Source organism: Berghia stephanieae, chromosome 11 (assembly GCF_034508935.2).
Source record: "Berghia stephanieae isolate SIO BIC M18660-M18661 chromosome 11, UCSD_Bste_1.3, whole genome shotgun sequence".
Lineage (NCBI taxonomy): Eukaryota > Metazoa > Mollusca > Gastropoda > Nudibranchia > Aeolidiidae > Berghia > Berghia stephanieae.
In genome coordinates, this window is record NC_088370.1 from 10,680,004 (window position 1) to 10,704,704 (window position 24,701).

The following is a 24,701-nucleotide window of genomic DNA, read 5'->3' on the forward strand; positions in this document are numbered from 1 at the left end:
GTTTGCTTCGTACCAAAGGGTACCGAGTTCGAACACCGGCCGCGTGGTGTCATATTGAGCAAGTCACCTCGCCCTCGCTCGAATTTGCGGCGCTGCAATACACCCAAGGCCTGGTATATTCCAGGGTCCCCTCTAATATTAGGCCGTTTTGAGATGGCTGATTTTCCGGATAAAGACGTCGGGCACGGATAAAATATTTAGAATACAGAGAAGAGCCGCTAGACCTACCCATATCAAGCTTAAAAAATACAACAAAAACGGCAGAGAACGTTGGGTGGTTGGTATGGGTAGGTCTAGCGGCTCTTCTCTTTATTCTTAGTACTCGTATTTTTTCCGTGCCCGATGTCTTTATCCTGAAGACGGAAGACGGCAGTGCCGGGTCGTCTGAGTCGGTCTCCGGTGTGGGTTAGCCCTTACGGTCCCACGGTTACGCTTATCCACCCCATGACAGAGGAAATCTTCATCAGTGGGGACTTTCCACCCGTCCAATATGTAGGCGTTGTGGTAACGAGCCCGAAACCGCAGAGCATCGAGTTGAACGGTGCGTTGTGACAAAGCTTCCGGGTGGATTTGCGACGGTGCACGAGTTCGAGTTCGGTACGGAATTTGCTGATTGGGTCGATCGTCATAACATAGTAGTGTGAGCACCATTATAAGCTGCTGCCATATAATAACAAAATATCTTAATTACAGAGGACAGAGAATGTTTACTTCATATATCCATACAGGTGTTATGCATTTAGGTATAATACCCACAACATCCGCAAATCGGATATACTGTTCCAACACACAAAATTATGTGTAATCTTGAGTGTTTATAGTCTGATTGATAGAATTTAGTGACAACTTATAATTAAAATGGCTGTCTAAAAACAATAACAAAGAACTGAGTGACGTCAAATTCGTTCCTTCTATATCAAAATGACCCATAATTTGTCACGAAGACTCAAACTTTACATTTCCTTAAAATGTACTGTTTTAATTTTTTTTCGACAAGTCGGGAACTATGTTAATCGATCGATAGATCTAGCATAAAAATACTGGCTTAAAATTTCTGATATCAAATTTCTGTTTTAGAATTTCTGTTCTAAAATTTCTCTTTAGAATTTCTGTTCTAAAATTTCTCTTTTAGAATTTCTGTTCTAAAATTTCTCTTTTAGAATTTCTGTTCTAAAATTTCTCTTTTAGAATTTCTGTTCTAAAATTTCTCTGTTAGAATTTCTGTTCTAAAATTCTCTTTTAGAATTTCTGTTCTAAAATTCTCTTTTAGAATTTCTGTTCTAAAATTTCTCTTTTAGAATTTCTGTTCTAAAATTTCTTTTTTATGATTTCTATTCTAAAATTCTGATATAAAACTTCTGTTCTAAAATTCTGGTATAACATTTTCTGGTATAAAACTTGCGTTCTAAAATTCTTGTATAACATTTTCTGGTATACAATTTTTTGTTACAAAATTCTGGTATAACATTTTCTGGTATAAATTTTTTGTTACAAAATTCTGGTATAACATTTTCTGGTATAAATTTTTGTTATAAAATTCTGGTATAACATGTTCTGGTATAATTTTTTTTGTTCTAAAATTCTGGTATAACAATAAAATTTTCAGGTCTAAAATGTATGGCCTAAATCAAATAAAGGCATTTTGTCAGCGTCTGGCCGAAATGAAAACGCCTCAATCATCTAATCAGTTTACGGGATTTCCTCTCAACTGGAAGATCGATAAATTAGAACTCCTTGGCCTGGTCTATTTATGTATCCGAACCAATATTAACAGATCCATTTTTCATCTTTTCCCCTCCCCTTCCCCACACCCTTCCTCCAACCATCTCCGCTGTCATCATCTCCTTTCATCGCCATTTACTAAACTACGATCTTTGCTTTGACTCCTCTATCTTGTTTGCCAAGCCAACAAACTGAGTGGCTTCGTTTATTTAATTCAATTTTCGTTGTTTTGAAACTTGTTGTTTTTCACACTGCATTAGCTAAAGGGCATCGTATTAAGGTGACCCAGCAAGGAAAAAGCACTGTACTGCAACCTTGAGGGCTCCGGGTACTAACTCTATAACTCTCTCCTTACCGATCATTTTCAGTATTTTCCACCAAAAAATGACGGGCTTACCGAGCAGAAAAATTGAGTTTTTAAACTCAAACAAGCTCTCTACAAAACAACTTTATGTTCTTATTAATTAAACGAAGATCATTCTTCAAAGTTTGTGATGTACAAAATAAACCTGAATAAGAAGAAAAAATGTATATTGTGTTGTAACAAATGTGACGCTTTTGCTGTAGGTGGTAAGGAGAGGGTTGTTTGTTTTTGTTTTTAAGGGTTTTACGGCGCTTGCAACACATTTAGGTTATATCAGCGCCAGTAAAAAAGGAAGAAAATGGGATAGTAAAAAGTTATAGAATTACAATTAAAGCACCCAAGAAAAAGTAAGACATAGGGGAACTGGGAACAAATAGGGATCAGATGTAGATTCCAAGAGCACACACCAATGTACTTAGAGAGTTAACACACTTTTCGTCTCTTAAATTAAATCAAGAGAGATATTCTCAGATTCCTTGGACAAAAAAGGTGATTCCTGTTGATATTGGACTTCTGTTTGATTGATTATCTATTTTGTTCCTTCAGAGAATGCCTTAGTGTCGTCATCTTACAAGGTCTCGTGGACGAGAAAATGTCTGACGTCAACAGGGAATCACTCATGTTGTCCAAGGGAGCAAATTGGGGGTTAATAATCTTCCCCAAGGAAAAGAAAACGAAAATGCCTGAAGCGGGGCTCCAACCTGGGACCTTCCGGGTCACAGGCAGTGAGTGCAATGCCATAACCACTCCCCCACTTCGCCCCCCCCCCCTCCCTCCCCTTCAGCAGAAACTAGGATAAACGCACCGGACTTAATGACTCGGAAGGAATACTTTATAGTGTTTTTTTTTACTGCAAGATTCATCCTTTCATCCAGTGACTATCGGCGGTGTAATCTCATCTAGGTGCCCTGTTTGATAACGGACAAGACTCCTGACATTTGTAGCCGTTAACTCATTAACACCGTGACTGGAAAATATTCGTATTCCAAAAAAAAATTTGTCGAGAAACCTCGTCCTTCTTGAAATATCGATCGATTTAAATGTGACCTATCGTCTCAAAACGGTATTATGTCGGAACGAACCAGATGCTTAAAAGCCGTTCGCTCGCAATACGCTTCAACAGTCCGTAACGTTACTTCCCTCGTAATGACGCATGGTAACTTTGTAACTGGCTCTAAACTATTGGAACAATGGCGGACGCCTCTATGAAAATATTTCTCCGACAAGCATAAAAGCTATCCAGAGGGAAAAAAAGCTTATAATCTGATCATGTTTTGACTTTTACACATTCTGATCACAAGACATACGAAAAGTACTAGCCAGCATGAAGAATAAAAAGTACCGGTTTTCTTTGTTTAGAACCATGATGGACGCCGTTGCTGGGCGACGTGACATCAGACTATTGAATCCAATTGCTGCTGTCTATTTAAATATACAATCAATTTCATCCCGTGACTCCGAAGAACTACATCATGTCCCCCATGATTAATCATATTCTAATCACTGTGACTCATTCATTGTAATCGATACGCAGTAAGTACGAAGCTACGAGTACTTGGTGTCATTGAGTGAGTCGTGTGTGTGCACTGTGGGGTTGACTGCTCAGAGCAGTGGAACGGTCTCTCTCTCTCTCTCTCTATCTCTCTATCTCTCTATCTCTATCTCTCTCTCTCCTGTGTGTGTGTGTGTGTGTGTGTGTGTGTGTCTCTCTTTCTTCCTTTCTCTCTCTCTCTCTCTCTCTCTCTCTCTCTCTCTCTCTACTCTCTCTCTCTCTACTCCCTCTCTCTCTCTGTGTGTGTGTGTGTGTGTGTGTGTGTGTTGTGTGTGCTTGTGTGTGTGTCTCTCTTTCTTCCTTTCTCTCTCTCTCTCTCTCACTCTCTCTCTCTCTCTCTACCCCTCTCTCTCTCTCACTCACACACACACACACACACACACACACACACACACACAACTTAGCTGTGAATCAGAACCTAGTTATAGACAGTGACAGTACCTAAGAATGTCAGTACAGTAATCCGCCTAGTTGACGACGTGTAAAGTATGTATTGAAAATAATATGGGTCCATATAAGCCTGCTTGGGGGAATATGAAAAAAAGGATATTGAGCATACTAAACCCAAGGAAATGCGCTAGATGAATGGTAATATATATATATATATATATATATATATATATATATATATATATATATATATATATATATATATATATATATAATATAATATAAATTGTCACTCACATTATATGGCCGAGACGTTCGTTTCTGTGGGTTTATTCCACGTCCTCAGTCGGATTACGCCGACTGAAGACGTGGAATAAACCCACAGAAACGAACGTCTCGGCCATATCATGTGAGTGACAATTCATATATTATATTAGCTTTAACCATCATTATCGAGCCATTTCGTACCTACGAGTACCCACCAACACTCATATATATATATATATATATATATATATATATATATATATATATATATATATATATATATATATATATATATCATTGCTGTAACTGCTATCCCTGGGAAATTTATCTTGGATGTTATCCAAGGCTTGAGTGAAATCGAATACCGACGGTAAAGGGTTAAATATCATAACAAATATTCGTAATACTCCCCCCCCCCCATATTTAAAGCTTGGAAATGGTTATTGATCTCGGGGTTAAGAGAGCCAATCAAAAGCGAGTACTCGGCAACCGGATGTGAGTTGTCAGTTTGGCATTTTTCATGGCAGATCACAGAGTTCCGGCATTAAACTGTCTGTCGGTTATTTTGAGAAGAGACAGAAATTTTGATCACATTTTAGACCCCTTTCAAATGTAAAACAATAATTACATTGAGATGGGGGGGGGGTGGAGTTTGTTTTGGGTTTTCTTTACGATTTATAATGCAAATACGAGGCTGTGTGGTCTTGTGGTATGGCACTCGCCTTCGGATCAGAAGGTCCTGGATTCGAGTCCCGTTCTGAGTGGCGTATTGTTGAGACATTGGAAAAGGCTCTTTACTCACATTTTCTCACCGTTCTCAGGCGTAAAATGAGTACATGGCCGTTAACATCGTTGTCTCTGTCGGAAAATAATTTTAATAATTGCCTAACAGGCGTCATGAGTGACGTCAACTTCGAACTATTTATAGAACCAACACAGAAAACTATGTGTAAACTTAAACGTTTATAATAATATGATCGAGAAAAATCGTGTGATAACTATCGAGTCACTCATATGTGGGTATATAAACAATAGCAATGATCAGAGAAAGGTCGATCTCATTTACGTTTTTGTTTATGCGGCTATTGTGCGGCTATGTGGTCTAGTGGTATGACACTCGCTTTCGGATCGGAAGGTCCTGGGTTCGAGCCTCGCGCTCGGCGCATTGTTGAGTCCTTGGAAAAGGCTCTTTACTCACATTCTCTCACCGTACTCAGGTGTAAAATGAGTACCTGGCCGTTAACAGCGTTGTCTTTGTCCCAAAAAGTTATAATATCGCCTGACAGGCGTCATGTCTCGTCCTACATGTTATGTGTTGCTGTTGGCCAGGGACCCCTTGTAAAGCGCTTTGAGCACGTTTAGTGGATATTGCGCTATATAAAAACTCAAGTTTTGTTTATAAAGAAACAACCATGTTTGTCCGAGCACGTGTGAAGGTGTGTTACAAAAGTCCATGTTTTGATTGGTCAAAAATCATCTGGTTAATTGCTGGACACCCCTATATCGGACATTGGCATTTAAATGGTTACAAATGATTTATTAGATTCAAGCCTAGTGTACCTCATTTGAGGGTTTTTGCCAAGATGAGGGTAATACTCTTCAACAGTCGTAACGTCACTTCCTTCCTAATGACGCCAACTAACTTAGTAACACTGGCTCTAAACTATCGGAACAATGGCGGACGCCCGTATGAAATATTTCTCCGGCAAGCATAAAAGCTTATCCAGAGGAAAAAAACACATAAATTTGATCATGTTTTGACTTTTACACATACTGATCCAAAGACATATGAAAAGTTCTAGCCAGCATGAAGAATAAAAAGTAATGGTTTTCTTTGTTTAGAACCAATATGGCCGCCGTTGCCGGGTGGCGTGACATCAGACTATTGAATCGTATTTAAATCGATCGAGATTTGAAGGGCGAGTTTTCTGGCCAAAATTTTAAATAAGGGTTTTTCCAGAGTGCGACAGCGCTGTGCGTATTTGTTATTTTCTGACATCTAGTCTAAATCAGATTTTTAGAATGTCGAACTTAAGTAACAAAATTTTATAATGATAATAATAAATGAGCTTTTATATAGCGCAATATCCACTTAGCGTGCTCAAAGAGCTTTACAAGGGGTCCCTGTCCAACAGCAACAATTAACATTTAGGATGGGACATGCCGCCTGTTAGGCGATATTACAATTTTTCGGACAAAGACAACGCTGTTAACGGACAGGTACTCATGTTACACCTGAGTGAGAGAATGTGAGTAAAGAGCCTTTTCCAAGGACTCAACTATGCGCCGAGCGAGGCTCGAACCCAGGACCTTCCGATCCGAAAGCGAGTGTCATACCACTAGACCACATAGCCGCACAATGTTACGCGTCTCCAAGCACTTTTACTGCGTTCCTTCAAGCCTCAAGCCATTATTGGTATTTTCTCAGTTCTATTTTCAAAAGGGATTTTTAAAAAAATCGAGAACTAATTATTTATCAACAACTTTAACTATAAGCTGACGACATGCTTCCATTATTTACTTTTTGATATATCGATCTAAAGGGGAATAATATCGATTTAGTGTTTAAAGTGGTTAATTACATCTAAATCGATATGCCTTTCAGGCATTGTTGCGTAGTCTAACATTGTTGATGTTTTCTTTGAGCCAAAACTGGAACGATTCATTAACATAACTTGCAGCAAATCGATTATAAACAAGTTATAATGTTGTATTGAAACATATCCGTTTACTAAATCATGATTCCAATGCGGTATAAATTGTGGAGTCAAAAGGCTAAAGAATAAGATAGATGGATGGATAGATAGATAAATAGTAGATAGATAGATAGATAGATAGATAGATAGATAGATAGATAGATAGATAGATAGATAGATAGATAAATGGTAAGATGGTTAGATAAATAGATAGATGGAAAGATGAATAGATCGATAGATAGATAGATGAATGGATGGATAGAAAGATAGTTAGATGGTTATAAGAATAGAATGAAAGATAGAGAGATAGATAGATAGAGAGTGGTAGAGAGAGAGGGGGGGTGGGGTGGGGGTTGAATAACAATAACTATACTAATTATCATCAACAACAGCTACAACGTTTAAACAACAACAGTAACAACAACAACATCAACAACAACATGAACAACAACAATAACAACATGAACAACAACAACAACAACAACATCAACAATAACCGCAACAACAAGAAGAACAAGAAGAACAATAACAACAACAACAACAACAACATCAACAAGAACCGCAACAACAAGATCAACAATAACAACAACAACAACAACATTAACAATAACAACAACAACAACAACATCAACAATAACAACAACAACAACATCAACAACAACAACAGCAACAACATCAACAACAGCAACAACAACATCAACAATAACAACAACAACAACATTAACAACAACAACATCATCAACAACAGCAACAACACCATCAACAACAGCATCAACAACAACAGTAACAACAACAACATCAACAACAACAGCAACAACAACATCAACAATAACAACAACAACAACAACATTAACAACAACAACATCATCAACAACAGCAACAACACCATCAACAACAATAACAACAACAACATCAACAAGAACCGCAACAACAAGAACAAGAACAACAACAACAATAACAACAACAACAACAACATCAACAAAAACAACAGCAACAACATCAACAACAGCAACAACATCAACAACAACAGCAACAACAACATCAACAATAACAACAACAACATTAACAACAACAACATTAACAACAACATCAACAACAACAGCAACAACAACAGCAACAATTACGACAGAATAACTCACACTTTCTTCTTCACGCATCGTCCTTTGCAGCAGTTCCTTGGCATTCGACAACAGGACGGGCACCTGAACAGAGCACCGTAACGCCAACACATGTAAGTCAGGAGACCCAAAAATACGGCACCTAGCATGGCCGCCAGAATTATCCAGCCAAGACTCAAGTCAATCTGGAAAATGGAACGATTTCATTTTCTTTGTTTTTTTCTTTTATAATTTTTTTGTTGTTGATATATTTTTGGTTGCTTAATCATTTTGTTCAATTGTTCTCAAAATCATCATATTCATCATCATTATTGTCATCATCATCATCATCATCATCATCATCATCATCATCATCATCATCGTCATCGTCATCATCATCGTCATCGTCATTATCATCATCACCATCATCAATATCTCCAAAATCAACTCCACCGCCGCCATCACCACCACCACATCATCATCATCATCATTGTCACCATCATCATCACCATCACCATCATCAATATCTCCAAAATCAACTCCACCGCCACCACCACATTATCATCATCATCATCATCATCATCATCATCATCATCATCATCATCAACAACATCCTCATCATAGTTGTTATCCTCATCAGTAGCATCTCGCCGCTTTCGCCCACTTGCAATCGTTCTGGTTGTGACGGTGTCGCCTTATATACCGTCATAGCGTTGAAGGCCAAACCAACAGAATCGACTGCGTGGATAATAAGGGGCAGCGTTTGTACCAGAACCAGTGGGATATACAGTTTTTTGGGGGTGTTTTTTGTTTTTAAGTGTTTCACGGCATTTGCAACACATTAAGGTCATATCAGCGCCAGTAAAAAGGAAAAAATGGGATAGTAAAAAGCTCTAGAATTACAATTAAAGAATCCAAGAAAAGGTAAGACATAGGGGAATTGGTTCAAATAGGAAACAGGTGTAGATTCCAAGAGCACACTATTAGTGTACTTAGTTTGAGATCACCTAAACGTATCACCCAGACACCAGCACAGGTCCCCGCTAAGAGGAATACGCTCAAATGTTTACAAATCATATATAATATGTAAACAAAACATAATATAGTGCATAACAGAGAGATGATGTACAAGGAAAAAATATCATCCCCCAAAACTATCTATACATTTGACTGTTTCCCTCTCAACATGGGCATTCGGCCAGGACCAGGACAAAACCAAGTAATCTCATTCCAAGACAAAGACAGAAAGCATGTTGGAAAACAGACATAGGGGGATAGAAGACACAGTATGTACCTCCCTACCCACTATGGGAGGTCAGTAACCCCACCCAGGGATATACAGTGTTTTGTATTTACATTTGAGGTTTACATAAAATGATAGGATTATACTTACACCAGAAGTATTTGGTTGCGCCGGAGCCGCAGTGGCGGGAGCGGCTGTAGTAGGGGCGGCTGTTGCAGGTGCAGCTGTGACTGGCGGAGCTGTCGTAGGACATTCCTGTATGGAAAAGATGTACAAAAATACGATTGTAATTGGATTCAATAGTCTGATGTCACGTCGCCCAGCAACAGCGACCATCGTGGTTCTAAACAAAGAAAGTCTGTACTTTTTATTCTTCATGCTGGCTAGACCTTTTCATATGTAATGTGATCAGAATGTATAAAAGTCAAAATATGATCAGATTTATATAATGTTTTTTTTCCTCTGGTTGCGCTTTTATGCTCGTCTGAGAAATATTTCATAAGTACGTCCGTCATTGTTCCGATAGTTTAGAACCAGTTACTATGTTACCATGCATCATTACGAGGGAAGTGACGTCATGACTGTTGAAGCGTATTGTAATAAAGCTGTGCCTGGTTGAAGTTATGTTCATAAGGTGTAAAAGGCACATGTCATCCCACCACTTAAATCTATCACGCCACGCTTATGGAAGTCGGATTGGACAAATTAAATCCCTCGAGGGGGCGGGGACATTGACTCTTCGAAACTGGGGGAGAAGTTGCCAGGCTTTTCCACCAGCAAGAGGAGACATTGGGTGGCTTCCTTTCAAAGGAGCATGCTATTTCCTGCCCATCAATGTTTTTGTTTATTCATCTTAACAACGCCACTACCACATTATCTCATTCGTCTGTAGTGTTTCATTCATCCTGCTTTGTTGATAAAGGGGAAACCCGAAACGTCCATTTTATCTGTTTTCGAGTATTAAATTGAACCTTACATTGAATTTCACATTTTTATCTCACTCTCGATAGTGATTTGAAACAACTTAATGACGAAACCAGAATAGCATCATTGTCAGAGCTATCAAACAGAAACAATTAAGGTGTAAGACAGATACAATTGGACAAAAAAATATCTTCACCGCAAGGCAGCGTGGCTCAGCGGTACGGTCTTTGCTTCGTACCAAAAAGGTACCGAGTTCGACTACCCGCCTCGTTGTGTATCCTTGAGCAAGTCACCTCGCCCTAGCTCACTTTGCGGCGCTGCACTGCGGCTGACGCCGGGGTTATTCCAGTCTTCCCTTGGAATAGACCGTAAAGACAAATTTCCCCTCGGGGATGAATAAAGGGAATTTATTTATTTTATTTATTTAATTTTAACGGCCGAAGCCGGGAAGTCGGATGGCATGGAAAGCGGAAGGCTTTAAGTCAGGAAGTTCATAAAACATATTCGATTCTACCCGAGTTTTATACGTATAACTATAATATATTCAATTTTTACACCTAAATTACCCAGACTTAACTCATTCAACCCTAACACCGACTATATCCGTAGTTTACTAGGGTTACTTTTGTCCCATGCCTATTAATTACATATATTTTCTGGGACAAATTATAGGCGTAGTATCTAGGCTAATGTTGTTATTTGTTAATTTTAATACATTTTTGCCAATTTTGAAAAGAAGCAAACATTTCTGGGATTGAGATAGTTAAAACTGTTGTGGGTCCCGATAGATGGTAGTGCACTCGCTTCTCAAGAAAAGGGACCAAGATCGATCCCGTGTTTTTCAAGAGTGCGTAAGTTAATTTTTTTTTTATTTGAGCTTGATCTAGTGCAATATCCACTAAATGTGCTCAAAGCACTTTACAAGGGGTCCCTGGTCAACAGCAACATTTAACATGTAGGACGGGACAAGACGCCTGTTAGGCGATATTACAATTTTTCTGACAAAGACAACGCTGTTAACGGCCAGGTACTCATTTTACACCTGAGTACGGTGAGAGAATGTGAGTAAAGAGCCTTTTCCAAGGACTCAACTATGCGCTGAGCGCGAGGCTCAAACCCAGGACCTCCCGATTCGAATGCGAGTGTCATACCACTAGACCACATAACCGTGGTAATTAAATACTGTTATGAGGCAGATGATCGTACATTTAATTTGAAAAGCTAAAGTTGAACAGTTTAGGAGACTCAGACAGACCAATTTTCCATTTGGGAATAGTTTTACATGACGATAGATGGTGGTTGGCAGAGCGTTGCCCATTATCGTCATGAGATGTGTAATGCAACGATGTGATAAATGTAACCACCTATACTATGTCGTAAAATGGACTCACAAGGGAAGGGAAGAGTAACTGGGGAAAGAAGAGAAATTGGTACGTAGGAAAGAAAGAGAATTGGAAACGGACTTGAGACATTAGTAGTTCTCGTCGTTGTCGTCGTTGTGGTCGTAAAATTAGGAGTAGATGTAGTAGTAGTAGTAGTAGTAGTAGTAGTAGTAGTAGTAGTAGTAGTAGTAGTTAGTAGAAGTAGGTTGTATTAGTAGAAGTAGGGTTGTCATTAGTAGAAGTAGGTAGTAGTAGTAGTAGTAGTAGTAGTAGTAGTAGTAGTAGTAGTAGTAGTAGTAGTAGTAGATAGTATAGTAGAGTAGTAGTAGTAGTAGTAGTAGTAGCAGTAGTAGTAGTAGTAGTAGTAGTAGTAGTAGTAGTAGTAGTAGTAGTAGTAGTAGTAGTAGTAGTAGTAGTAGTAGTAGTAGTAGTGTAATGGTAGTAGCAATCAATATTTTCTTCTACCAAGAGACATTGTCTACAAAATGTTTGAAGATAACAAACTAAATCTTGATAATCGATGATGGCTGATGGCCCCTCCGTGACACATTGTTGCTATGCCTAGCAAGCTGGTAATGTGGATGCATTTTGACTTTTATCTTGTATATTTTGGTCTCGGGTTATTCAATCAATATACAAAGCGTATAGATAGTATGTGCTTGGCTAAGGAGTTCACAACATTGCCATCCGGAAGTGTAACGGACCAACACACAAAACTTTTTGTAACCATGCTCGTTTATAGTCAGGTTAACCCTCTCCTTACCACCTACAGCAAAATCGTCACGTTTGTTACGACACAATTTACATTTTTTCTTATTCAGATTTATTTCGTACATCACAAAATTAGAAAAATAGTCTTTGTTCGATTAATAAGAACGTAACATTGTTTTGTAGAAAGATTGTTTGAGTTTTAACAAAACAATTTTTCTGCTGGGTAAGCCTGCCATTTTGGGAAATACTGAAAATGGTCGGTTAATAGAGTTTAGTGAGAATTACTCATAAACGAGGATGGCAAAAAACCCTAACAAAGACCTGAGTGACGTCATCTTCGAACTATTTATACCTTTGAAAATGACATGTTATCGTATATTCTATTAAAACTAGTCAAGGATCATTTCAATGTTCTGTTTTTATTCAAAAATTAAAAACAAATAAAAAAATGTCTGCATCTGTTATCGACCGATAACCGTTAATCGACGACCGATAACCATTAATCGACGACCGATAACCATTAATTGACGACCGATAACCGTTAATCGACGACCGATAACCGTTAATCGACGACCGATAACCGTTAATAGACGACCGATAACCATTAATCGACGACCGATTACAACTCAAGTACTTGCCTATCACCCGAAGCAATAGGATTGAATAGTCTGATGTCATGTCCACCTAGCAATGAGCAACTTGGTTCTAAACAAAGAAAATCGGTACTTTTTATTCTTCATGCTGGCTAGAACGTTTTCACATGTCATGTGATCAGAATGTATAAAAGTCAAAACATGCTCAGATTGATACTGTATTTCTCCTCTGGATATACTTATATGCTCGTCGGAGAAGTATTTCATAAGGGCGTCCGCCATTGTTCCGATAGTTTAGAAACAGTTCCTAAGTTACTATGCGTCATTACGATGGAAGTGACGTCACGACTATTGAAGCCTATTAGCCCCACGGTCCTGAGCATCACTCACAACTTTAACAACAGGCGATTGAAATGAGTGTCATCAGATGTTGCGATGCAATTGGATTCAATAGTCTGATGTTACGTAGCCCAACAACGGCGGCCATCGTGGTTCTAAACAAAGAAAATCAGTACTTTTTATTTTTCATACTGGCTAGAACTTTTCATGTCTTGATCAGAATGTGTAAAAGTCAAAACATGATCAGATCTATGTTTTTCTCCTCTGGATACGCTTTTATGCTCGTCGGAGAAATATTTCATAAGGGCGTCCGCCCTTGTTCCTATAGTTTAGAGCCAGTTACTAAGTTACCATGCGTCGTTACGAGGGAAATGACGTCATAACTGTTGAACCGTATTCCTTCACCAGTGTTTAAAAACGCGAGACTGTGAGACTGAGCAATTTGTCTGTTTGGCGTGTAATATAGGCAGTATACGCTTGTCTAAGAAGCTCACAACATTGCCATCCGAAAATATAACTGACCAACACATAAAACTATGTGTGACCATGAACTTTTATAGTTTAGGTATACAGTTTACTCATAAACGTGGATGGAAAAAAACAATAACAAAGACTCGAGTGAAGTCAACTTCGTTCTATCTATATTAGCTATGGAATACTCTTCAACAGTCATGACGTCACTTCCGTCGTAATGACTCATGGCAACTTAGTAACTGGCTCTAAACTATCGGAACAATGGTGGACGCCCTTATGAATTATTTCTCCGACGAGCATAAAAGTGTATCCAGAGGAGAAAAACATTATAAATATGATCATGTTTTGACTTTTATGTATACTGATCACAAGACCTATGAAAAGTTCTAGCCAGCATGAAGAATAAAAAGTACCGCTTTCTTTGTTTAGAACCACGCTGCTTGCAGTTGCTGGGCGACGTGACATCAGACTATTGAATCCAATTAAGGAATGTTTGCCGGGTCTTTCCTTTGATTGGGAATTAAATAGACAAGGGGCCGGAATGGGCTAAATTGCAGGGAATATTCTGATTGGTTACTGCTTAGTAACGCTCGAATCACCAATAGGATTCAATAGTCTGTCACGTCGGCCCAACAACGAGTAGCTTGGTTCTAAACAAAGAAAATCGGTACTTTTTATTCTTCATGCTGGCTAGAACGTTTTTACGTGTCATGTGATCAGAATGTATAAAAGTCAAAACATGATCATCATTATAATGTTTTTTTCTCCTCTGGATACACTTTTATGCTCGTTGGAGAAGTATTTCATAAGGGCGCCCGCTATTGTTCCGATAGTTTAGAACCAGTTACTGAGTTACTAAGCGTCATTACGAGGGAAGTGACGTCATGACTGTTAAAGCCTATTGACAATGTTATGCCGAAGCATGTTGTCCCAAGAATATCAATATCACAATATTGCTATTTTCCCCGCTTCCGTGAAGAGCCTCCATTAATAACGGCAACGCACTGATAAGCACCAGCAATAAAATAGTCTTGGCTTTCCAGTATTATTCACTCTTATATCGACAGGAAACGCCTGGAGCTGTGGGTATATCAAATATTGGGAGATTTATCTCCCCTGTCTGTCCAATGCATCGTCAGAATTAATCAATACCTTATTATTGTTATCACACATTGGAGATTTTGCTGGAGAAAAATTCTATATTAAAATCATCTTTAGATGCCATCTTTTTTAAAAACTAAATATTCTGATAAAGATCGTCTTTATAATTAGTTTAGTTTAAAGAAAGCAGGATGTTGTGGCGAATAAAAATTGTAAAATTCTTGATGCAAAAAAAAATGGTGCCTAAACGGCCAGATTAACTTCATTAAAGTAAATTTGATCCCATTTCCCCCAACGGGGAGAACGATTGAAGCATTGTGTGACATATTAACCCTCTCATTACCAGCCATAATTTTCATAATTATCCCCAAAACGTCACACCCACCCAACACAAAATTAGTCTTTTCTTACTCAAACATAAAAGCAACAAATACATTCTCTACATAATATTGATCAATAAAATTAACTATACAAGACAGTGCGATGTTTTTATAGCTATAATAAAACATTTTTCTTTGAATTGTGTGATTTACAATAGAAATCAGAATGATAAAAGTGCTGGTTGGATCGATTTTCCCCATGGTTGGTAAGGAGAGGGTTAAATCTCAATATATAGGGTGTTTTAAAAAAATTGAAATAGCTTAACAACTAGAAATGATAGAAACATCTATCTAGATTTTTGCATAGTTTCTCGTCACTATTCAAGTTTATTGTGGTGAAAAAGATGGTAAAATTATGTAGGTGGTGCTGCGAGAAATGTATGTGTAATTTTGAAAAAGTTAAGTGTGATTTTTTAAAATTACTACAATGAGGAGGGGGGGGGGGGGGGGGGGGGGCGTGACACGTATCCACCTTCACCTCCTTTACTGCATAACTTAATATAATCAACATAAGTGCCTGCTCCACTCACTTTACTGAATTACAAATTCACCCCAAATTAAATACCGGAGCATACTCAATGTCTCAATCGTTTCTATGTTACATGTTTGTGTTGAGAATATTGGCTATTAAGCTTAAATGCTGGCCAACTAACTTCGCGGCGGTTGTGTGTGTGTGTGTGTGTGTGTGTGTGTGTGTGTGTGTGTGTGTGTGTGTGTGTGTGTGTGGTGTTGAACCCGTGACCTCAAGAAGTCAGGAGGAGAAGGCTCTGATAAAGACTAGGGTTAGAGACGATTTTTTGGGGGGAGATCGTGGATAGCTCATACGGTAGAGTCACGCTCTCCCCGGCCAGGCGGAGTTGTCGTACCAGTAAGGTCGCCGGTTCGAACCCCCATTGCCGCCGAGAAATTTTTATTCTCTAATGTCTTCTGGCACTTTCCTACTCACTTCATTTCTTGTTGTTATCAATTTAATATAATGTATGGGTTCTTGCCGGCTTGGAAATATTTATAAAAACTAAAAAAAAGAATGGCAAATCACCTTAATAACGGTGGTTAAACAAAACCATAACTTACGGTCACCTTTTGTCTATAATGCTGACGAAGGTGAAACCCATAACGTCTTTATAAATGATCCTGAAATAAAGCTGACTTGGACTATACTGTTGTCACTTTTCAAATATGATTTTGTCGCAAAACGCGAGATATTTGGTATTGAGGGCTGAATAAGCAAAGTGTACGACAGGGACATGCGGCAACCCAAGTGTACGACTTGAGGGAGCCCTTGTAAAAAGTGTACGGTATGGGGGAGGAAGGGGGGGGGGTTCTTTCCAGGCCTTCTGTGTGACCTTAAAGTGATGTTCAGCTATAAGTGACATACGGTTAGGTAGAGGGAGCTTGTCTCAATTATATGGTCAAAACATTCGTCGTTTTCAACTAAAAGTTACGCTACACCAGTGCGATTCCCCTAACAACATCCTTAGTGTACGATATTAGGAGACTTCACTCTATATTTACTCCTATTAAGTTGTTTATTTTTCATCTGAATGAGTGCGAGAAAAAAGTACATACCTACTCAGACAGTACATATAATTAATTGACAAGTCTAAATCGACAATGCATATTGACGCACAATATCGATATCGTATTATCGCTGGGTTTTTCTTGTTTTAAAATGGAGATTGCACCGTTAACTCTCTCCTCACCAGCCATTTTCAGGATTTTCCCCAAAACGTCACACCCAACTAATACAAAAATATATTTTTTATCACGAAAACACAATAGCAGTAAAGTTCTTGCGATACATAATTTCTTTAGCAAAACAAGCTTTACAACACACTGATCGTTTTCTTTAAATTTTATGATGTACAAGAGAAATTTGAATAAGAAAAATGTTGGTTGTATCGTAACGAATGTGACGATTTTCCTATGGTTGGTAAGGAGAGGGTTAAGCAATAAAACGGTGTTGGATTCCAGTATCAATCATTCTAAGACTGACAAGATTGTGTCTCCTTCCCCCTGACAGCCTGTCTAGTGTATCGTCAGAATTAATCAATACTTTATTATTATTATCACACTTTGAGGATTTTGGTGGAAAGAAATTCTACGATAAAGTCAATTCATAAATATATTTTCGAAAATTAGGAAATCGATAACATTACGGGGAAGGGGGGGGGGGGGGGGGTCACGATAGCTCAGTTGATAGAGCACTCGCTTCACACGAAAGGGACCAAGATCGATACCGGGTCGAGATATTTTTCTGACCCCCCCCCCCCCCCCCCCCCCCCCTCGCTCCTCCTCTGTCCACCCAGCAGTGAATGGGTAGCTGAGTTGTTAGATTTAGTGTAAAATAAATACTTTGCGACAGACTAACGTCCTATCCAAAGGATAGCAAACAATCGCTATTGCCCCATTTCACGCTATAAAAAACGGGATAAACTCCGGCTCCGTGGGCCCAATGGCTTAGAAGGACTACTAATATAAAACAATCTTTAAAACTAGTTATTCAGTCTAAATAAATTTAATTGCTCGACGTCTACTTGTTGGCAGGTCTGATAATCCAAATTATTTTGTTTGTTTTTTTTGTTGTTTGTTTTTAAGGATTTTATGGCGCTTGCAACACATTAAAGTCATATCAGCGCCAGTAAAAAGGAAGGAAATGGGTTAGTAAAAAGTTATAGAATTACAATTAAAGCACCCAAGAAAAGGTAAGACAAAAGGGGAATTGGTTCAAATAGGAAACAGATGTAGATTCCAAGAGCACACTATCAAAGTACTTAGTTTGAGATGACCTAAAAGTCACATCCAGACACATGAACAGGTCCCCACTAATAGAAATACATTCAAATGTTTTCAAATCATATATAATATGTAAATAAAACATAATACAGTGCATAATCGAGAGAGATTTAAAAGGAAAAAAATCATCTCCCAAAACTAACTGCTATACATTTGACTGTTTCCCTCCCAGCTAGGGTCTCCGACCAGTGCCAGGATAAAACCCAAGTTATTTCATCCCAAGACTGAGACAGAAAGCATGGTGGAAAGAAGATAAAGGGGGATAGAAGACACAGTGTCTCCCTGCCCACTATGGGAGGTCAGGAACCCCACCCAGCCAAATCGTTATGGAATGGAAATACTTTCAAACGACGTAAAATATTGTCCATTACAACAATGATAAATCAAGCCCATAATTACATTCGGTTATCAGACCTGCAAATATGTGCACTAGCAATTGAGCTTTTTTTTAAAATTGAGCCTTTATATAGCGCAATATCCACTAAACGTGCTCAAAGCGCTTTACAAGGGATCCCTGGCCAACAGCAACATTTAACATATAGGACGGTACATGACACCTGTTAGGCGATATTACAATTTTTTTTCGGACAGAGACAACGCTGTTTACAGCCAGGTACTCATTTTACACCTGAGTACAGTGAGAGAATGTGTGTAAAGAGTCTTCCCCAAGGACTCAACTATGCGCCGAGCCAGAACCTTCGGATCCGAAAGCGAGTGTCATATCACTAGACCGCATAGCCGCAATTGTTGTATCGTTGAAAAAAAAAGAGAGTTGAAGCAGAAATTGGTGCCTAACAGAGTGAGATACTGTCTGGTAAGAAATGAAGTTAGTAGGAAAGAGATCTGAAAACAAAACAAAAAGAGATAAAGAGGGTAATATCTAGTTGTAGAGACAAGTACAAAAATAAAATTGAAAAATGCTTTTCTTCTGGGGATATAAGGGACACGTGGCGGGGGCTTAAAACTGCTGTGAACTATAATCCAAAGCCCACGATTATATCAGAAGATATCGAAATTGAAACTTTAAATAAATTTTATTCACGTTTCGACACAGCAAACAAATTTGATATTGAAAATGAAAAACATAAATTAGACAGGGCTTTGGAAGATGAAATGACTATTGAGGTCAGTGAAGAGGAAACGAGATTCGTATTTTCGAAACTAAACGAGAGGAAGGCTGCTGGGCCGGATGGATTGAAAGGAAAACTATTAAAAGAATGTGCCCACCAGCTTTCCCCCATTTATACACATATTTTTAACTGGTCCCTCCAATGCGTTTCAATCCCTGAAATTTGGAAAACTTCAAAAATTATTCCTGTTCCAAAAAAAGAAAAACTTGAAACTATGAACGATCTCAGACCTGTTGCACTGACTTCAATAGTCATGAAATCTTTAGAAAAACTTGTTCTTGTTAAAATTAGGAATCAGTTTATGCCATTGAGTGATAGTCATCAATTTGCTTACAAACCAGGACGTGGCGTAGAGGATGCCATTTTGCTGTTTACAAACAACATCTACAGGCATCTAGATCACGCTAGGAGCTATTGCAGATTGCTTTTTGCAGATTTTTCTTCAGCGTTCAATACAATGCAACCTCAGTTGGTTGTTCAAAAATTGACTAGTCTGAATTTAAACAAGTATATAATTGCTTGGGTGCTCGAATTTCTTACGGAGAGAGCACAATATGTTCAATTAGGGCAAAACAAATCTTCCTGTATAACTACAAATACTGGTGCTCCTCAAGGTTGTGTATTGTCCCCTGTATTATTCACAATATACACGAATGACTGTAGAAGTCAAAACCTGAGTGTACCTTTAATAAAGTTTGCAGATGACACCGCTCTTCAAGGCCTCATAACAAATGGCAACGAAGTGGCTTATAGGCAAGAAATTGATAGATTTGTGTCTTGGTGTGATGCCCACCACCTAGAGCTTAACATAAGCAAGACAAAGGAGCTAGTGATTGACTTTAGGAGAGTGAAGGAACCGATAGAACCGTTAAAATTAAAGGACCAATTCGTCCAGCGAGTTCCTCACTACAAATACCTTGGTGTAACGATTGATGACAGGCTCAAGTGGGATGAACACTTGAAAATAATTAGGCATAAGATGTGCAGACGTACATATTTTTTATCGAAACTCTCTCAGTTTAGAATAGATAAAACCCTCTGCACATTATTTTATAGAGCAGTAATCGAAAGTGTTTTGTCATTTTGTATAACAGCTTGGGGAGGCAATTGCTTAGCAGTGGAAAGGAACAAAATAAATTCAAATATTAAAAAATCCATTAAACGCTATATAAATGATGTTGACGATGTAGATCTTTTATACGAGAAATTTTGTATAAATAAAATAACTAAAATATTAAATGACCAGTATCATCCACTAAGACCATCAATTATTATGTCAGAAAGAAGTGGTCGCCCTTTCTCTATTTCAACGAAAACAGAGAGACACCGAAAATCTTTTCTGCCGTCCAGTATTAGGCTTTATAACAACAAGCAATAATCATTTTATATAATTATTTCTCATTTTTACTTTTTAAAAATATAAATATTAATTTATTAATTTATCTGTTTTGCAATCTTTTCAATTTTCAATTTATAGTGACAGTTTTAACTATTTTACAGTGTTGAAATTATTCATATTATTAAGCGCAGCTCTGGTTATAGAGCTGCTCCTTTTTTTTATATATACATCCTATTTCCATTGTATTTTTATCTTATGTGTAAATTACAACACGTCTGTACAAAAAATTTCCTTTTTGGGATGCAATAAAGTATTATTATTATTATTATTATTATTATTATTATTAAAGTGCCAGAAGACAACAGAGAATAAAAACTTCGCGGCGGCGATGGGGGCTCGAACCGTAGCCATCGTTGACATATAGCCCGACACTAGAACCCTCTAGGACTGGCAGTTTGACGTCATTTTTTAGGTTTGTGTAGCGTCTAGTGAGCTGTTGTTAGTAGAGCTCATGGAAACACGTTATTTCATTGGTTGAACTATTGAATACAACTCACGATTTTTGTGGCATTTTGACGTCTTTATTTTGGTCAGTGTCAGGCTATAACTTTACGATGGCTACGCCCGAACCCGCGACCTTACTGGTACGACAACTCCACCTGGCCGGAGAGATCGTCTCTACCCTATGAGCTATCCACGTTCAAATTTTTACCATATTATATTAATTAAGGCTATGGCTATATCAAATGTTGAAAGAGTTATCGTTCCTATGTAGTGTAGTTTGAATTGGATTCAATAATCTGATGTCACGTCGCCCAGCAACGGCGGCCATCGTGGTTCTAAACAAAGAAAATCGGTAATTTTTATTCTTCATGCTGGCTAGAACTTTTCATATGTCTTGTGATCAGAATGTGTAAAAGTCAAAACATGATCAAATTTATGTTTTTTTCCCTCTGGATACGCTTTTATGCTCGTCCGAGAAATATTTCATAAGGGCGTCCGCCATTATTCCGATAGTTTTGAGCAAGTTACTAAGTTACCATGCGTCATTACGAGGGGGTGACGTTGCGACTGTTGAAGCGTATTAACCAATAGATAGTATGCGCTTGGCTAAGGAGTTCACAACATTGCCATCCGGAAGTATAACGGACCAACACAATACAAAATTGTGTGTAACCATGATCGTTTCGAGTCAGGTTAATACAGTTTGGTGAGAATTACTCATAAACGCGGATGGCAAAAAACAATAACAAAGACCTGAGTGACGCCAACTTCGAACTATCTATACGATGTCTTTGTTTTCATGTATGGGTAGGTGAGGGCATCTTGGTGGTGGAATACGCATTAGATTTACGTTATAGCAGTATCTCCTTTCCCCGCTCTCGGAAAAAGCAGACAAAGGATTGCTATAGAGAAGATAGTAAAAGTAAAGTTATATAAGATAAAACGGAACAAAAAGCAGCATCCTGTGCATCTGCATCATCGTCATCGTCGACGTCATCATCATCATCGTCATCATCATCATCATCATCATCATCATCATCATCATTATTATTATCACCACCATTACCATCAACACAAACATCATCAAAATCATCATCATCATCATCCTCCTCATCATCATCATCATCATCATCATCATCATCACAAACTGCTCAATGCAGCCACTCCATTACTCCAATGAGAAAACAAAAGATGTGTTCATTCTTCAATGGACAGGAAACGTCTGGATTTGTTGATATCAAATATTGGAAGATTTATCGCCTTTGTCTGCCTAGTGCATCGTTAGAATCAATCAATACAATCTCATTGATATCATACATAGGCAATGAATAACATTCAAAGGTTTGGAGCTGGCACTCATATCAATAATGATGAGAAATACGAGTATAAAGAGGTGTGCCTGATTATGTTGTTGTTTTTAAGGGTTTTACGGCGCTTGAAAACATTTAGGTCATATCGTTTGTTTTGTTTTGTTTGTTTTTTTTTTTTAGGGTTTTACGGCGCTTGCAACACATTTAGGTCATATCAGCGCCAGTAAAAATGAAGGAAATTGGATAGTAAAAACATTCTAGATGTACAATTAAAAGGACGTGAGGAAAAAGTAAGACAAAGGGGGATTGGTTTAAATAGGGGACTGATGTAGACTCCAAGAGCATACCAAAATGTACTTAGTTTGAGATTACCTAAAAGTATCATCCAGACACCAACACAAGATCCCACTAAGAGGAACACACTCAAATGTTTACAAATCATGTTAAAATTAAAAATAACAGTACATAACAGAGATATGATTTACAAGGAAAAAAATATCATCTCCCAAAACAATAACTATGCATTTGACTGTTTCCCTCCCAGCCAGACTCCGGCCAGGGTCAGGACAAAACCAAGTAATCTACTCATTCAAGACAAAGCCAGAAAGCATGTTGGAAAATAGATATAGGGGGATAGAGGACACAGTATGTACCTCCCTGCCCACTATGGGAGGTCAGGATCCCCACCATGCCGTGACAATTAAATAAATTATAAATTCACTTATAGAGGTCAGATTAATTTCTATACGGTGGATCAAATTTGAATTTGAGGACACGTAGCAAAGCGTCCACGTCGCGTCCCTGGAATCCCTCGCTGGAGACCCGATTGCTACAACACGCAATGTGCGGCTTTGTGGTCTAGTGGTATGACACTCGCTTTCGGATCGGAAGGTCCTGGGTTCGAGCCTCGCTCGGCGCATAGTTGAATCCTTGGAGAAGACTTTTCACTCACATTCTCTCACCGTACTCAGGTGTAAAATGAGTACCTGGCCGTTAACAGTGTTGTCTCTGTCCGAAAAATTGTAATATCACCTAAGAGGCGTCATGTCTCGTCCTACATGATAAGTGTTGCTGTTGGCCAGGGACCTTTTGTAAAACGTTTTGAGCACGTTTAGTGGATATTGCGCTTATAAAAGCTCTTTTTTTTCTTTTTTTTTTTTTTTGAAGGAGGTAAAAAAAACAATAACATCTCGACTGCATCCGGGATCGATAATGACCCCCTTGCGTGTAAGGCCAGTGCTTATCAACTGAACTCTCGAGATCCCTTTATATTATAATAAATCGACTTGGAATCACTAGGGATTTGAATGTTAGTGGGTTATTATTCTGGCATGCCGGGGGGGGGGGGGGGGGGGGGGTGCACCAAAAGAATTCATCCAGACCTCACAGTTGCAACAAAGGTATTAATCAATATTTTATCTCCATAATCAGCAATGAGGGAATAAGGAAAGTTGTAAAGTGGGATTAAGGTGGTGATAGTGAGGTGGAGGTGGAGGAGGAGGAGGAGGAGGAGGAGGGAGATGAGAAGGAGGGGGAGGAGGAGGAGGAGGAGGAGGAGGAGGAGGAGGAGGAGATGAGAAGGAGGGGGAGGAGGAGGGGGACGAGGAGGAGAGGAGAAGTAAAAGAAGGAGAGGAAGAAGAAGAAGAAGAAGAAGAAGAAGAAGAAGAAGAAGAAGAAGAAGAAGAAGAAGAAGAAGAAGAAGAAGAAGAAGAAGAAGAAGAAGAAGAAGAAGAAGAAGAAGAAGAAGAAGAAGAAGAAGAAGAAGAAGAAGAAGAAGAAGAAGAGAAGACGAAGAGAAGAAGAAGAAGAAGAAAAAGAAGAAGAAGAAGAAGAAAAAGAAGAAGAAGAAGAAGAAGAAGACGATGACCGTGACGAAAAAGGAGGAGGAGGAGGAGGAGGAGGAGGAGGAGGAGTAGGAGGAGGCGGTGGTGATGGTTAAAGGGATGGGGGAGAGAAAGAGGAGAAAAAAGAGTGGAGTTTAAGCTAGATAAATATTAAGTCGGATTTCCTCACGCATCCAGTCTATTCTCCTTTTAATAATTTGATCGAAATTTGTCTGGCATTTAAATCCTAATCAATAACTGTTCCTATCTATATTTTGTTAGTCTTACTGTGAAGTAGACGGTGACCACAGCTGGGTTTTTGCTTGTCAAAGGGCCAGGTGTTTCTCCCTGGTCAGTGGCATACACATTAAAAGTGGTCACACTTCCGGCAGGTAAGGCTGTTTGGATGGTCAGTTGTCCACCTGTGTCCGATTTCACAGCACCACTTGAGCCCCTGGAAAAGATGAGATAAGACATGGCGTGCAAATACAAAAGACTTTTTCTCCATTTTACTTTATACATCTCACTCTCTTTTTTCTATATATTAATGACCTGGCAGTTGC

The 24,701-nt window shown here is 38.6% G+C and overlaps 1 protein-coding gene across 3 annotated transcripts in view; it reads right to left on the reverse strand.

Annotated features, from left to right (window-relative positions):
• Window positions 1–24,701, reverse strand: part of LOC144956591 (cadherin EGF LAG seven-pass G-type receptor 2-like) — a 92,964-nt gene that overhangs the window by 41,311 nt on the left and 26,952 nt on the right. For all 3 annotated transcript variants that reach the window (XM_078887189.1, XM_078887187.1, XM_078887188.1), the window contains exons 13-15: window positions 24,427–24,592; window positions 9,482–9,586; window positions 8,131–8,294 (exon numbers count right to left, since the gene is read on the reverse strand). In XM_078887189.1, coding sequence (XP_078743315.1) covers window positions 8,131–8,294; window positions 9,482–9,586; window positions 24,427–24,592 — 435 coding nt within the window. The remainder of the gene's footprint in view (window positions 1–8,130; window positions 8,295–9,481; window positions 9,587–24,426; window positions 24,593–24,701) is intronic.